The sequence below is a fragment of the Rhinolophus ferrumequinum genome, chromosome 28, assembly GCF_004115265.2.
Source record: "Rhinolophus ferrumequinum isolate MPI-CBG mRhiFer1 chromosome 28, mRhiFer1_v1.p, whole genome shotgun sequence".
Taxonomy (NCBI): Eukaryota; Metazoa; Chordata; class Mammalia; order Chiroptera; family Rhinolophidae; genus Rhinolophus; species Rhinolophus ferrumequinum.
The window spans coordinates 3,120,865-3,135,668 of NC_046311.1; the positions used below are offsets into that span (position 1 = coordinate 3,120,865).

At 44.5% G+C, this 14,804-nt stretch overlaps 1 protein-coding gene across 4 annotated transcripts in view; it reads right to left on the reverse strand.

Moving 5' to 3' along the window:
• PDE8A (phosphodiesterase 8A) overlaps positions 1-14,804 on the reverse strand; it is a 113,110-nt gene that overhangs the window by 24,628 nt on the left and 73,678 nt on the right. For all 4 annotated transcript variants that reach the window (XM_033100078.1, XM_033100077.1, XM_033100076.1 and 1 more), the window contains 5 exons: positions 12,977-13,033; positions 11,826-11,880; positions 8,150-8,238; positions 3,691-3,769; positions 2,113-2,250 (listed from right to left, as the gene is read on the reverse strand). In XM_033100078.1, coding sequence (XP_032955969.1) covers positions 2,113-2,250; positions 3,691-3,769; positions 8,150-8,238; positions 11,826-11,880; positions 12,977-13,033 — 418 coding nt within the window. The remainder of the gene's footprint in view (positions 1-2,112; positions 2,251-3,690; positions 3,770-8,149; positions 8,239-11,825; positions 11,881-12,976; positions 13,034-14,804) is intronic.

Genomic DNA, 14,804 nt, shown 5'->3' on the forward strand with positions numbered 1-14,804 from the left:
GCAGGAAAGGGAGGCGGGTCAAGAAGCAGGTACGGAGGGGTGCAAGGAAGCACGAGCTTGGGGGCTGCAAACCACGGCAGCAATAGTATCAATTCTACCCCAGAGAGGAGCCATTGCCTGAGAACAATGGGCAGAGGGGTTTGTGGCGACTGGTGTTTGGACTAGTCTCTGCTTAGACGTCAGAATTTCTCCTCTGCACCCGGGAATACCCGCTGTTGGCACCCCGGGAATCCGACAGCCCAAAGCCCCCAACCCATCGTCCAACCGCTTCCTAAGCCTCTATCCCGGTTCCTGTCTGCTCTCTCCCCACTGACCACGGTACCACCATCGCCCAGGGCCCTTCTTCTCTGAGGGAGACTTTATTAGAAAGGCCATACATTCCCGCACCTCAAAAAATGGTCCAGCCAGGCGGCCTGTCCTGCTGCAGTGTCACCAATGAACCCCAGGTTGCTGACAAAGGACAAATGGCTGCTTTCCCCCTTCCCCAAGAACTCTGAACACACAAAACAAATCAGCAGGCTCCTTTTTGAAAGAAAGCACTATGGAGGCCGAAATGTGGTCCCCGTTCACATTCTCTGCTCACAATCAATACAGGTAGAGAGAACAGTTCTCCTGCTGTTCAAGTGTGGGCGCTGTCCGCCCAGAACTGGGTGGATCCCAGGGCCCACGGCTCGTCCGCTGTGTGTCCCCTCTCTGTCTGTGTGTGCCCTCCCCAGGGAGACGGAGATGGCCGCCTCAACAGAAGTGTTGTCAGATCAAGGTACATGAGGGCCATTGTCTCTGGCTCAAGCCAAGATGACCTCACAACAAAACCGCCGGCTGACCCCGTGGCAGCCTGGGCCCCAGGCGCCAGGATTGGGAAGGCCATGGAAAGCCACCTCAAGGTGATGCGTCTCTCATGATGACTGCCGTACCCCGCCTTCTGAGGACAACCCTCAGCCCAGGGAGGGAGCCTGAGAGCTGAAGGTCACTTCTCTCTTTCCAGGGAACCCTCCACTCTCTCTAGTCAGAGAGCATCATCTCTGACAGAAAAGTGGAAAGTAAACTAGGGTTGAGCAGGGCCCACCTCTGTCGTTTCCCTGACGGTGCATTGCTGGGCCCTCGCAGCTGGCCTGTTCCTTCCTTGTTCTCACTGCAGACCATCTTGTGTGAAAGGGACATGCACCCACTCACGGTGTTTTCAAGGGGCCCAAGCATGTGGGGATAAGCTTTGCACGGCCTTCCTGCCCCTCTGGCAGACGGCTCTTTTGTGCAAAGGGACAGCACTGGCCACAGGCCACAGTGGGACACGGCATTACTTCCATTGGAGCCTCCACAGTGGGCCGGAAAGCAGGCCCCCAACTTCTAAAATGTATTGAATAATTGGATTAATAGTCCCTACCCAACGTTCAAAAAACTGAAATGAGCCCAGCAGAAAAGACTAGGAGTGACTATGAAAAGCAGTAGCCTTTTCCTTCTCATCATATTTTCAAACCTAGTAACAGGAAGTGCTGTCAGAAGCCACTGCTCAGAGAGAGAAATAACCTTTCAGACTGAGCCCGCCATCCTTCTGTCTGCCCTTGAGCGCTAGGATCATGTGGCTTCTCACATTACTGAGCAACGATTCCTCTTAGCTGTCTGTTTGGCATCCTGGAGCATGAGTCCTCTAAGGTGGGACTTTCTGGCTTTTCTTTCTCTACCAGAATCCAGCAGAGTGACTGGCATACAGGAGGCTGAACGAATGAACGAGGCTCAAAGAACTGCTGGGCTCAGCCGTGTTCTGAGCCAAGTGTCACCTCACTGGCAATCCTTTCCCCAGAACCACGCGCCCACACCCACCACTTAGAAGGTCATTATTAGAAAGACCAACTTACTTAGCACAAAGATGACAATGACTTTACGTATCAACTAAAATCACTTTGCTTACTGGCTAATTATACTACGAACTTTCTGGGCCTCAGTTTCCTCATCTGCAAAATGGGAACAGCAAGGCAAACACCACCGCTCTGCTGCCGTGCTGAGATGAGTGGGCTGAGATTACCTGGCAGGTATGTGCAGTGCTCAGTGACGCTACGGCCCCTGCCTTCCCTCCTCGTTACACGACAGTAAGAAAGGTGCCGTCCTCTTACTCACCTTGCCCAGCCTGACGTACGAGTTTATAGTATCCAGCAAATCGGCCTTTTTTTCATTTATAGGCATTTTTGCTAACTCCTTCCCTATTAATTCACCTGACTCATAGCCCATCGTTGTTTCAAATGCAGGATTTGCATACTGGGGGGAGACAAAAGAAAAAAACCTCAAGTGAATTAAAAGAAATTTTGAACAGAGGACACTCAAGGGTGTTCAACCTAAGCCACCAGCATTTCCCCCAAAAGCTCGGAGCCTGGGGCTCACCACAGCAGTTCTGCAGCTGCCCTAGCATATGCCCTGAAGGACCCTCTGCCCAGTGCCACACAGCTGGCTTTCTGCTGGGTTCTGAGGTTCCTGGGGGACAGCACACACCCCCGCCCACCCCACTGAAACATCAGCAGAGGAAAGAAGCTGCGTGGAGACAGAGCCGGGACGGCTGCAGAGGGCTGTGTGGATGACGACACAGTGGGAAAAGCACGGGACGGGGATCTGAAACACCCAGGCTCTACTCCGCAAGTCCTGTAACCACTCCAAGTCTCAGTCTGCACATCTGTTTAATGGGAAGGAGGCATTTATCTTGCCTCTCTCATGGGACGTAAATGAATAATGTGTTTGGGAGGCAGGCTAAGAGCCAGGAAGTGTTTGCAAATGTAAGGCTTTCCGGTCAAATTTCAAATAGGACTAGAAGACTAGAAGAAAATGTGTGCAAAAGTTGTGCATGTGCTAATAATAATAATAGTAATAAATAAATAAGGATGACTGAACACTATGTGATACTGTTTAACAGCCACTGCAGTAAGCACTTCACGCACATTCACTCCTTCAGGCTGTTGTCAGATGAGACAGCACAGTCACTTGCCCAAAGACACTCAGCCAGGAAGGGGCCGAGGCCCATCTAACAACCAGCCTGTGCCCCCACCACTGGCCCCTGTGCCTCCCAGGGCACAAAATCCTGAATGGTGACATCACATGTCAGATTACAGTGAGGGATGGGGGTGCTGGAAATCACAGCGGAGCTATTCTCAGGCAAGAGAATAGCTATTCTCTTCTGCTATTATCTCAAAACTCAAGCCACGTTATCTTCTGTCACTGATGGGAACCCACTTAGCTAATCGTGGATAATTTGCTCGGTAATTACTAGGTTATTTTTGAAATGTTGAGTAGTTCCCTGCACATTTCTATAGGTGTAAGCTATCTTCAGAAACAGTGAGAAAGGTGAGAGCTCGCAGACCTTGCGGTCACAGCCTTCCCCTGTCGCAATGGCCACCCCACCCCTGCCCAGTAACAATCACGCTGGATAAAAGTCTCTCCTTAACAAAAAGGTGAGAAATAATCAATGTAAACGTGGTATTTCTACAGAACATTTTCTAGTTCCTTAAGTAACTATCAGTACCTTTTTTTACCTATAGGGAACTATATTTTAAATTATGTATTTTATGGATTTTGTTCTGATAACCCTCTATGGAAAACCTGGTCTCTTGAACTTCAAAAAGAAAAAAAAAAACGTTATTGGAGGGGTTCAACCCTAAAAATGAGAATAAAACCATAAATACGGAAGGAAAAACTTCCAAAATAACAAACCTGTATAATGTGGTCTTCACTTATAATTTCAATTGCTTCTTGACTTTTCTCTAATGCAGTGAATATTGAGTTACAAGCCCTTTATGGGTAGGAGAAGAAAAAAAAAAGATTGATTAATGTAAATACTACAAAAGCTAATGCAGTCTCAAGGTATTACATTAACTTATTTAAATATTTTTTTATCTGATTATAAAGGTAACAAATACTAATTCAAAAAAAGAAGGAAGGGAATATTAAAAAGCACAAGGAAGAAATAAACACTTCCTGCAACACCGCTACCGGGAAGGAAGACCATGCAGAATGTGCCGCCTTTCCTTCCAGTCTGAGGACCAGTGGACCAGCGTGGAGCACATGCCAGGGATCAAATCACAGTCGGTCACTGGCTGGGGGACACCAGGCACATGACAGCCTCCTGGTGCCTCCCTTCTCACCAGCTGAAGAGTCCTCGTGAGGACTAAATGAGAGGATACAATCAAGAAGTCCAGACAGAGTCTGGTAGAAAGGAGGCAATAATTTGTAGCTATTATCTTAAATTCTTCACAAAATTGGGATCGTCAGGATGACGAGCTTTGTCCCCTACTTTCTTCACTCAGCCTTATATTGAGAGCCATGTCCTTAAGTGTTTAAAAACACTTTTTAACTGCACAGGTGACAGATTTATTGAAAAAGTTAGAAAATACAGATAAAAATAAACGAGATGCCACATCACCAAAACACAGTTATAACCAAAAACACAGTAACAGAGGTCGGTGTGGAACCCTCGTACACTGCCAGAGGGAATGTGAAATGGTGCAGCCCCTTTGGAAAACAGTCTGGCAGGTCCTCAAATTGTGAAACATAGTTACCATATGACCCAGCAATTTTACTCCTATGTACCCAACAGAAATGAAAATATATGTCCACAAAAACTTACAGCTCAAAAGTGGAAACAACACAAATGTCCATCAACTGATACATGTCCAGTATATCCATTTAATGGAATATTATGCAGACACAAAAAGAGATTAAGTCCTGACACATATGGATGAACCTCAAAAACATTATGCTAAGTGAAAGAATCCAGTCACAAAAGACCAAATATTGTATGATTCTATTTATATGAAATGTCCAGAATAGGCCTATATATATATATAGGCATATATATATATATATATATATATATATATATATATATATATATATATATATATAAAAATTAGATTAGCGGTTTTCTGGTTTTCTAGGGCTGGGTGTAATGCAAATGTTCTAAAATTGTGGCAATGATTGCTCACCTCCATGAATATCCTAAACGCCACTGAACAGTGCATTTGAAACAGATAAATTGTACAGTATGTGAAAAATATCTCAATCAATAAAGCTGTTTAAAAATAAATGAGGTCAAATCATCTGAAATCCCAACACCTAGACATATCGATTGGTGTTCCAGGCAATTCCTTAGGTGAGTATATATGTATTTATAAAGGGAGCATCACACTCTACAGTTGTATACTCTGTTTGTCTCACTGAACAATGTACATTAGTATCTTTCCATATCAACAATTACGGTTCTTTAGCATCACTTTTAATAACTACGTAATATTCTGTTGTTAAAGTTGTACCATAATTTATTAAACAAATCCCCGATGACTGGATATTTAGGTTGTTTCCAGTTTGCCTATGACTCAGAAAATGAAAAAAAGAAAGCAACTGCCTACTTGCCCATAAAGTAGAGAGAAAATATTAACAAAATTAACAATAACAATGTTGTTTTTTTACATTATTCCTGGTATTACTAAACTGTCTCGCTTAACAAGACAAAAGCAGCTTGGCCAATGAAAATTAGCTCTTATTTCTTGGCATATAAAAATCAAGAGATGGTATGTTCATTATACCTCAATGAAGCTGTTCTTTAAAAAAAAAAAAAAAAGGAAAAAGAAAGAAAAAAATGAGATGTTCCCACCTCTGACTAGAACAAGTTTGGAAGAGATGGATCAGTAAAAAGCCCTATTGGCTTTATTGCTCTAATTTTTGCAGATCTGGTAAATGAAAAATGGCATACCATTTTCATTTCTTTGATTACTAGGGAAACTGAACATCTCTTCATATTTATTGGCTATTTACGTCTCCTGTGAATTGTTTGATTGTGTCCTTTTTTATTTTTTCTACCAAGTGTTTCCATTTTTCAACAGATTCATCAAAGATCCTAACGTGTTTGGGACATTAACCTGTCTGTCCTATATGTTACAAATATATTTTTCCCAGTTTAGTTGTCTATATTTTTAATATTATCTAAATTTTTAAAAAACTGTAGATAAGCTTAACATTTTTACGTTATCTAAGCTGACTCTATTTATGGAATTTGGCTTTCATGGCATGCTGAGTTTAAAAATACTTCATCATTCAATTACATACGTTCACGTATATTTTTAGTACCTATGTGGCCCTACTTTTTAACATTAAGTCTTTCACTCACTGGAGTTTATTTGGGAGTTGCATGTGAGATTGGGCTATAAGTTAATTTTCTTTCCAAATAGTTGTTAACCGATTGTCACAATTCTATTCATTGAAAAGTCTGCCCTTTTCTGTTGATTTAAATTGACATATTAATCATATACTAAGTTCTTAAACATAATCCTCTATTTCTAGACCTTAAATGCCAGTTTACTGATCTAGCTGTAACACAAAGTTGCTTGTTATAGCTGTTTAGTGCGTTTTATTATCTGGCAGAACAAGTCTCTCTTTCTCCCAAATCTCTACCCCAGTTCCCCTTTGCCTTCATATTTTCCTAGCCCCCTTTGTAACGGGCACCACCCTCTGGCTGTCAGCTGGTGCACAGAGAGCAAAGCAACGCATGTTAACCGATGAGGACAGAGGGGTAAACCATGGGCAGACCTGGGAGAGCCTCGTAGGCCACATTTTAGAGTCTGGACTTTATCTCGAAGGCAGTGGGGAGGGTAGTTGCGGAACGAAACCCACGTGGAGTTACGTATTATCGTGGTGTGGAAAACGGACAAGGAAAAGTCAAGACTAGATGTGGGGAGAATGGTGGTCTCATAACCAGGTAAGAGAAGAGAGTGGCCTAAATTAGAGGAAGCTGAGTGGGCATATGCCACAGACCTTAGGAAGCAAAACCAAAAGGACTTGGTGAGTGATCGGAGTTAGGGAGGAGTGAAAGAGACATGGGGGTTTCAATCGGGGACCTCAGGGTAGGTGATGCTCGGTTCACTGAACTCAGATATTCAGTCAGGAGGAAAAGGTCGGAGGTTACAGTTAGAGTTAGGAATGGAGGCAGGACAATGGTTGCAGTTTCAAAAACGTGGGTTACACCGAAAGGACTACCTTTGCCGTCTGCTGCTTGTGAGATCTTGGGTGTAGTAAGTCAGTTAACCTCCCCCGGGGCTCAGTGTCTGCATCTTGGACAAAATCGGCTCTACCATCACCTCCTGCTCCACGATTCTACTCCACTCTGAGCGGGTGGTAGCCTGATTCCCTGAGGGAGTGCGGCAGGCAGGCTGTTGGGGGCCTGGAGTGAAGAACGGAGCAGGCTCACCGCACGGCTCCTTGCTCCTCTGGAACCTTCCTGGCCTCGAGCCATCTCTGCCCACCTCTTGCTCCTTTCATGTCGTCTTGTGACGTGCACGCAGAGCCCTATGCTTCTTCTCACTAATCTTTTTTTTTTTTTTGAATTTTGTCTTTAATTACAGTTTATTGGGGTGACAATTGTTAGTAAAGTTACATAGGTTTCAGATGTACAACATCTATAAATCCCATTGTGTGTTCACCATCCAGAGTCAGTTCTCCTTCCATCACCATATATTTGATCCCCTTTACCCTCATCGACTACCGTCACTAATCTTAGCACTCCAAATTCTGACCCCACTCTCTGCCTTGGGCTTATGCACACAGAATGATCTCATCCTCTCTGATCCCTGGAAAAGGAAATGTGGAGAACGGACACCACCCAAGGAAGAAACTTAGGATGACAGGGTGGCTCACTTCCTTTTTCTTTTATCAACCTCTTATAATTTTACTAATTTTTCTCCTTTTCTTGTTCAACAAGGAACTAGGCTTCTGCTCATTCACTTAAAGCTGTTTATCAAGAGCCAGTGACAAAATGCTTATTGTAGAGGGGAAAAAAAAGTCACCTACCAGAAATATGGTTCCCTCTACTGTTAACAGGGTGGGTGGGTGTGTATATTAAACGTATTTTTTCCTTAAAAAACAAAACAGATAACTCAGTATCTATACTTTGTATCCTGCTTTTTCACCTACTATTATTTTGGAGCCCCATCTTTAAATCTGAGTCTCCAGTTACTAAGGACCACTTGTTAGACACCCAGACAGACTCTAAAAGTCCGTGTAAGGAGAGGAGCCACTCCACCACCCCACCCCGTTTTAGCAGGTCTGACCCCCAAAAGGCAGCCATCCACGACCAAGTCCGCAGAATGGTAGGGGTGCTTTCCAGAGGGGGCAGCATTACCTGAGTTTCAGCTGCGACCGCACCTCTCCATGCTCCAGCTGGAGCAGCTCGTTGTAACAGGCCATGAGGCTGGGGTTCTCCATATACCTCTGCGAATAGAAAGAGACTCTGTGGGTAAACAAATGTGCACTCTGAAATTACTGTCTGTCCATAAAAAGAATTCTTTTCAACAGGCTTGTCACTTTGGTAACTGAAATCTAGAAAATACTTTCTCTTTAATGATGCACAGGAAATGAAAGATGAAAATTTATGGGAACCAAAGTAGCATTTTCACAAATGGGGCTTAAGAACGCTTTTCTTTCACTGCCTTGAGGATTTCTGGTTGTCTGCAGGTCACCAGCAGAGGCCAGAATACGTAGAAAGAAGAAACTTACCCACTAAAGTCCTATTTATATTAACTTTCAGAGCATATACACTTATGCGGGGGCAGTATGTCATCTTTAAAGTTACACAATCTCACTGTAAGAAAAATAAGCCTGCACTTATCTTTGCACCTACTTTTCAGACATAGCACCACGCAGGCAACATCTTCCTACACTAACCTCTCACAGCAGCTCAGCGCAGCCGACAGAAAACCACCCTCCAGAGCAGAGGAGCAAGACGCTGTACGTTCAGCACTACGTGCTCGTTTTGTAGCTTGATACCCACCTTTGCAGTAAAAAAGTTTGGATATATATACATTCACACCCTGGGGGACATCTGGTTGCGTGCGTGGGAGGCCATTTGTTGAACTGTATAAATACACCTGTCCCCACCTGCAGCGCAGGGGGAACCAGTTGAGTCCTTGCATAGCTGGGGACCCCAGTGCACCTCCAGTCCCCCAGCCCCACCTGCGAACGGTGGTGCCAGCACTGCACCCAGAAATCTCCTGCACGGGCAGCAATGGCACCTGTACAGGTGCCCAGCAGCCTTGGGTGCTCCCGGGGGCTCAGGGCCAACTGACGACCGGACAGCAGGCCCAGCACTGCCTTTCCCTCTCAGGAGGCGGCTGGTAGGCCGGTCACGTCCCTCAGGATTCCATGGCCTTCCATGGCCGACAGGCCTTGGGTCCCTCCCCGTCTTTTAATGGGAGAATTCAGTCCATTCACATGCGTCTGGTTTCACTCCTACTACCGTGTTTCCCCTAAAATAAGACCAGGTCTTCTATTAATTCTTGCTCCAAAAGACATATTAGGGCTTATGTTCAGGGGATGTCATCCTGAAAAATCATGTTAGGGCTTATTTTCCTGTTAGGTCTTATTTTCGGGTAAACACGGTATCTTATTGTGTGTTTAGGGCACACTTCACACCGTTATCTCCTTTTCCTGTGTTGGCTGGTTTAATCAAGTTGCTGTAAATTCTGTATATCCTCTTGTTAAGCCTGGAAGTTTAGTTCAACTTTTCTGTTCTATTAATGGTTACCTTATTTTTCACTGATCTCAAAAGCAGACACAAATTTCTTTCCTATTATTTGAAAACAAGACACAAGTCACCCCAGAACAACGTAGCTCCCACAGAGCGATGCACCTTTCCCACAAAGACACAACTTGAGAAGACACTCTCTGCCCACCCTGTTCCATGTCTGCCAGACAAGGCCGTGAGACTGCTTTCACCCCTACCTCCTCCCTGAAGACACAGAGCGTTGGCTAAGATAGTCTAGAATTTAAATACTGAGCGATTATTAAAATTTCTCTTTTGGTATGTCCCTTCTGTTGGAAAAGCATTATATATTCCAGTCTACATTTTTCTCTTTAGGTCTAATTTTGTCCTAGATAGATGTGCCTATGTTCTGCGTCATGTTATAGAATTATACATAACACATGTGCATACCTGTGTGTGCACATATGTAGAGAAAGAAAGAAGAAAACACGTGCACATGCAGGCCTGTCGCTCCCCACTTTTCCTCTCCACTTCATCCTCCCTCATCTTAAACTTCCTGTTCTAGTGCATTTGCTGTTGGTTCGAGCCCTTTCTCACTTAGTCTCCTCAGCCTGGGCTCTGAGGGAAACAGATCTCTGAACTTTACATGCACCCCCAAAGGAGGGTCTTTGGCAATGAAAGGTGCACAATAACCTGGCCGGGGAGGATGGTTCTCAGGTCACAGTCCTTTTCTCTGTCATCTGTGGACACTCCTACTGCTGTTACACAGTGAGTGTGTGTGTGTGTGTGTGTGTGTGTGTGTGTGTGTGTGTGTGTGTGGCTCTTGCTCTTCATTCCTTCCTGCATGTCAGACCTTCCACCTGCGTTAACCGTCTCTGCCTGAGGTACGTCCCTCAGAATGTCCGTGTGAGGATCTGCTACTCACAAACTCTGTTTCCCTGTTTCTGAACGATATTTAAGCTACAGATAATATTCCAGTTTGCAGCTATTTTATCCCATTGAAAATATTATTCCACTGTTTTCTATTCCATCTAATCACTGATGAGAAGCTGTTAGCCTGTCATTCTTTTGAAGGTCATCTTTCTTCTCTGGCTGATTTTAAGATCTTCTCTTTGTTTTTTCCACTATGATGGGTCCTCTTTCATTGAATCTACTCTGGATTTGTTGGGATTTTGGCATCTGTGGCCTAGCCTTTCCTTAGTCCTGGGAAATGTTCTTCCTGTATCACCTCTGCTCACTCTCCCTCCTGTCCTTCTGTAACTCCTTACACACTCATTGAGCTGACACACTCTTGTCTCATTTCTTAGCCTATCTGACTTATTTTCTATTATTGTATCTCTGCTACATGCTGGGTAGTGTGTCTTCTGATCTACTAAGTTTTAACATTTTCATTTATTATGTGTTCATTTCTCAAAATTCTGCTTCAAATTTTCTGTGTCACTTTTTATAGCTTCCCGTTTTTGCAGATATTTCCAAGCTTGTCTTGTCTTTTATTTCTTTACATGTAACAGGCATAATTGCTTTAAATTCACGTCAGATAATTCCAGTCTGAGGAGCGGGCGGGTCTGTGTCTGCCGTCTCCATGAGTTCTCACTTGCCACTGCTTGTCTCCCGTGGACTGGCAGCTGGGACTGAGTGCTGCCTGCTGCCCTTCAACAAGTATTAATATTTGCAGAGATTCTCTGAGGCCAAAGATGAAGGGTTTTCCTCTGGGACGATCTGTATTGTTTCCTTCAGGTATGTGAGAGTACTACCATCCAGAACCCTTTAAACTAGATTCATGGCTTGAGTATCCGGACTACTTCATTGACATAAATTTGAATTACAAATCTCCCCAAGGGTCTGCGTACATAGGTTCTCCCCACCATGATTCCCAAGGCTCACTGGCAACCAGCTGACCAAAGCCTTCAGCCTTTTGGCTCAGGAGAAACCAACAGACTGGAGCTGGGGGGTAGAGAGAAGGGAGCTGTGTTTGCGTTGCACTAGTTCCAGAATCTTTGAACTAATCTTAAGGCTGCATGTATACAAGGAGGCATTGTAACAACACATCCTATGGTATAACATTTCATGAGGGTGCATTAAAGGAGATTTTATTATGTTTAGACGACTTTAGCAGGCATAGTTTTGAGAGACTAAGCAAGAGAGGACTTGTACATTATTAGATGACCAGGTTAGACAGTTAAACCAAAATGTAATACAGCACAAGGACAGCAATATTTTTCTTCAAATTAATTCAAAACCTTTGCTGGCTCTGAACTGAGATAAAATACCTTCTCACGCTGAATTACAGCTGCATAATGGAGAAGTGGGTACATACCCGAGTAAAGCCAGCAGCGATGAGGGCCATTACAGATGACTCTTCTCTGTCCGCCCTTCAAAAGGACATAGCAAATGGTTAAACCGTTTAATCAATTACATCTCACCCTTCATTCACTCATTTAGGTAATACCATGACTGTCTTGTAATAAGTACTTTTCGATGAATTAGAATAATATACAAATCAAAAGTATAAAGTTAAAAATAATTTCTGTTTTAGTTTCATGTGTAGCTTTTTGGCAGCATATATTAGTACCTGAAGTACAGAGGTTACACCAGCAGCCAGAATACAGGAGTAATCATATCATCTATTTGATATGGAAACATTTTAATTTAGTATATGTGCTGCTGAAGCAAGCACAGGAAACATTTTAATTTAAACTAAATCCTTTCCTATTTTCTTCTGCCAGTCTATTAAAACAAAAAAACCCCAGAGGGAGGGTGAAACAGGTGAATGGGATCAGCAGGATGGTGACAGAAGGAAACGCGAGCTTGGCAGGAAGCATACGTAGCTTATAGAGATGTCGAGTTACAATGCTGTACACCGGAACATATGTAGCTTATAGAGATGTCGAGTTACAATGCTGTACACCGGAACATACGTGTTATAAACTGGTGTGACTTCAATAAAAAAATAAACTCCCTTCTCCCCGCTAAAGCCTAGGAACATACTTTAAAGGACACAGAAACATTTCTCCTACCTGTAAAAATATATAAGCCAAATAACATTTATTTGACTACTGCCCTTCTCTTCAGGGCAGTATAAATATCTGTATCCTTTCCTTACTTCCACTAGAAGGATGAATGGAAGATCTCCTCCATTTATAGATAATTAACTCTTCAGAGGTATTTGGACTTAGAAGGCCTAGGAAGGTAACCCCGAAAACATTCCTGCTTTCAGGAATGGGGTGCTCTAGTGGTTTGCCTGTTTCTAAAGTGAAAGGCAGTCCAACATCACAAACTCAAGCACGTGGGTAGGAACTCCCGCCATGAAGTTAACTGGCGAAGCAAAAGAAAATAAAGAAGAAAGAAGAAAAGGCCACGCTAAAAAGGGGGACGCGGTCACAACCTGCAAGCTGTCATTCCGGCCTTTGTGAAGGGCAAGCTTTACACTGACAGCTGAATTACATTTCAAAAAAAATGACAGCTTACCTACGTACAACGCCAATGATGACTGTATTTTCTGAGGATTTTGATGATCGAATAGACCTATTAAAACACAAATTTTAATATAAATTAAACACCATTCTTAAGAAAATAAATACACAATTTGGGAAGAACAATGAAAGTTGGAGGAGAGGCAGAAGGGAGAGCAAAAGCTTCCTTCCCAGTCTGGACTCACCTTCTTAGCTGATCCTTCTCCCTTTGGGGACAAGCTCCTAATCAGTGGACTATGGGGATCCTACCAGTGATGAAGGGTGGCTAAGAGCTGGCCGAGGTGATGTGCTTTCTACTTGTGCTGGTCTTTGCTAACCTAGTGCTTTCGGGCAGATGATGTTCCCTCCCCCGGGCTTCCACGAGAGGGGTCACTTGTCTCTTCCACTCAAAGGGAGTGCGAGTTCCTGTGCGTTCCCACATGGATGGCCCCAATACAGAGGGATGAAGAACCCAAGGGTCAGCGCTCCACTGTATTCCGAGTAGTAGAAACAAAGAACTGTAACAATAAAAATTCAAAACTAGGAAATGCAATGTATTCTTATCAGTCCCAAAGAAGAGACTCAACGCCTGACAGAAAAGGTTAAGAAGGGAGACACTGATATTCCCCACAGGAGGGGGAGGCTCCCACGAGAGTGAAATCAGCTCTTTGGAGAAGCAGCTCCCAGTGGAGCCCGGGGAATGGAAACCCAGCCAAGAGATCGGAGAGAGCGGAAATAAACATGACACGGAGGAGTAGGAGAGGAAAAGAAACTGCTGCACTAGAGAACGCAACAGCTTGGAACTCATTTAACACTGGGGGAAGAAAGCAGGGCTCTGGAGAAGAGCCAGGCCCCAGGAAGGGGAGGAGCTGGGCCCCTGGACTGAAGGAAGACCCCTCCCCTGGCAGGGTGACTCAGAAGGAGGGGACCATGCTCAGGCTGCCCAGCCAAGTCAGAGGTGTGCTGTCCTGATGGAGAATGTGGCCAGGGAGGGACAGAGAACAGCGGACACTTACTGCCTTACTTCAGTTCCGTTAGTTCAAGAAATAGAACCACTTCTGAATCCCAGAACACAGAAAATGATTTGAGTGACTATTTCTCAATTCTCCCAAGGATGATATACAACAGGGCCAAGAGAGACATTAGTTAATCACATACAAAGGATGCCTCAGTTTGGGCAAACTTTTCCTGTAGAAGACCGGAAAGATAGTAAATAGTTCAAGCTTTGCAGGCCGTCCAGACTCTCACAACTGCTCAGTTCTCACTGTGGCATGAAAGCAGCCATGGTCAATCCACATCTAAGTGAAGGAGTGAGACTGTTCCCCTGTGCCCACCCTGCCTTAGGGCACAGGGTTGAATTTTCTCATGGAACTCGGGTTGAGAAAAGCTTAGAGTCTAACGATGGATACAGACTAGATCTGGGGTAGAAAAGTGCCTCAGGGATGAAAAAGCAGCTCTAGGGACCAGGCAGTCTCTCTTGGGTCATATGGCTCACACATCTCTGTCTCTTGTCTCTCTCTCACACACACACACACATTTCTGCTTTTCCCAGTGTCCACTCCGCTCCTCCAGCTTCCATCAGCCTCTCCTCTCCAGAGGAAGCCAACCTAAAGGGCACTGCATGTCTCCACTGGAAGAGTCCTCTCGACAGGTCACTGTAGAGCTCACTGACCAGGGGCCAATCACCAGCCCAACCATCAGCTCCCTGCCTGGAGAACAGCCAAGCTCGCTGTCCCAGAGAAGGGGCCATGGGAAGGGACGTCTAAGCTTTGGCGGGGTGACTGGCATGGCAGACACTCACACAGACAGGGCCCGTTCACTTGCCAAGCCTGCTGGATAATCTT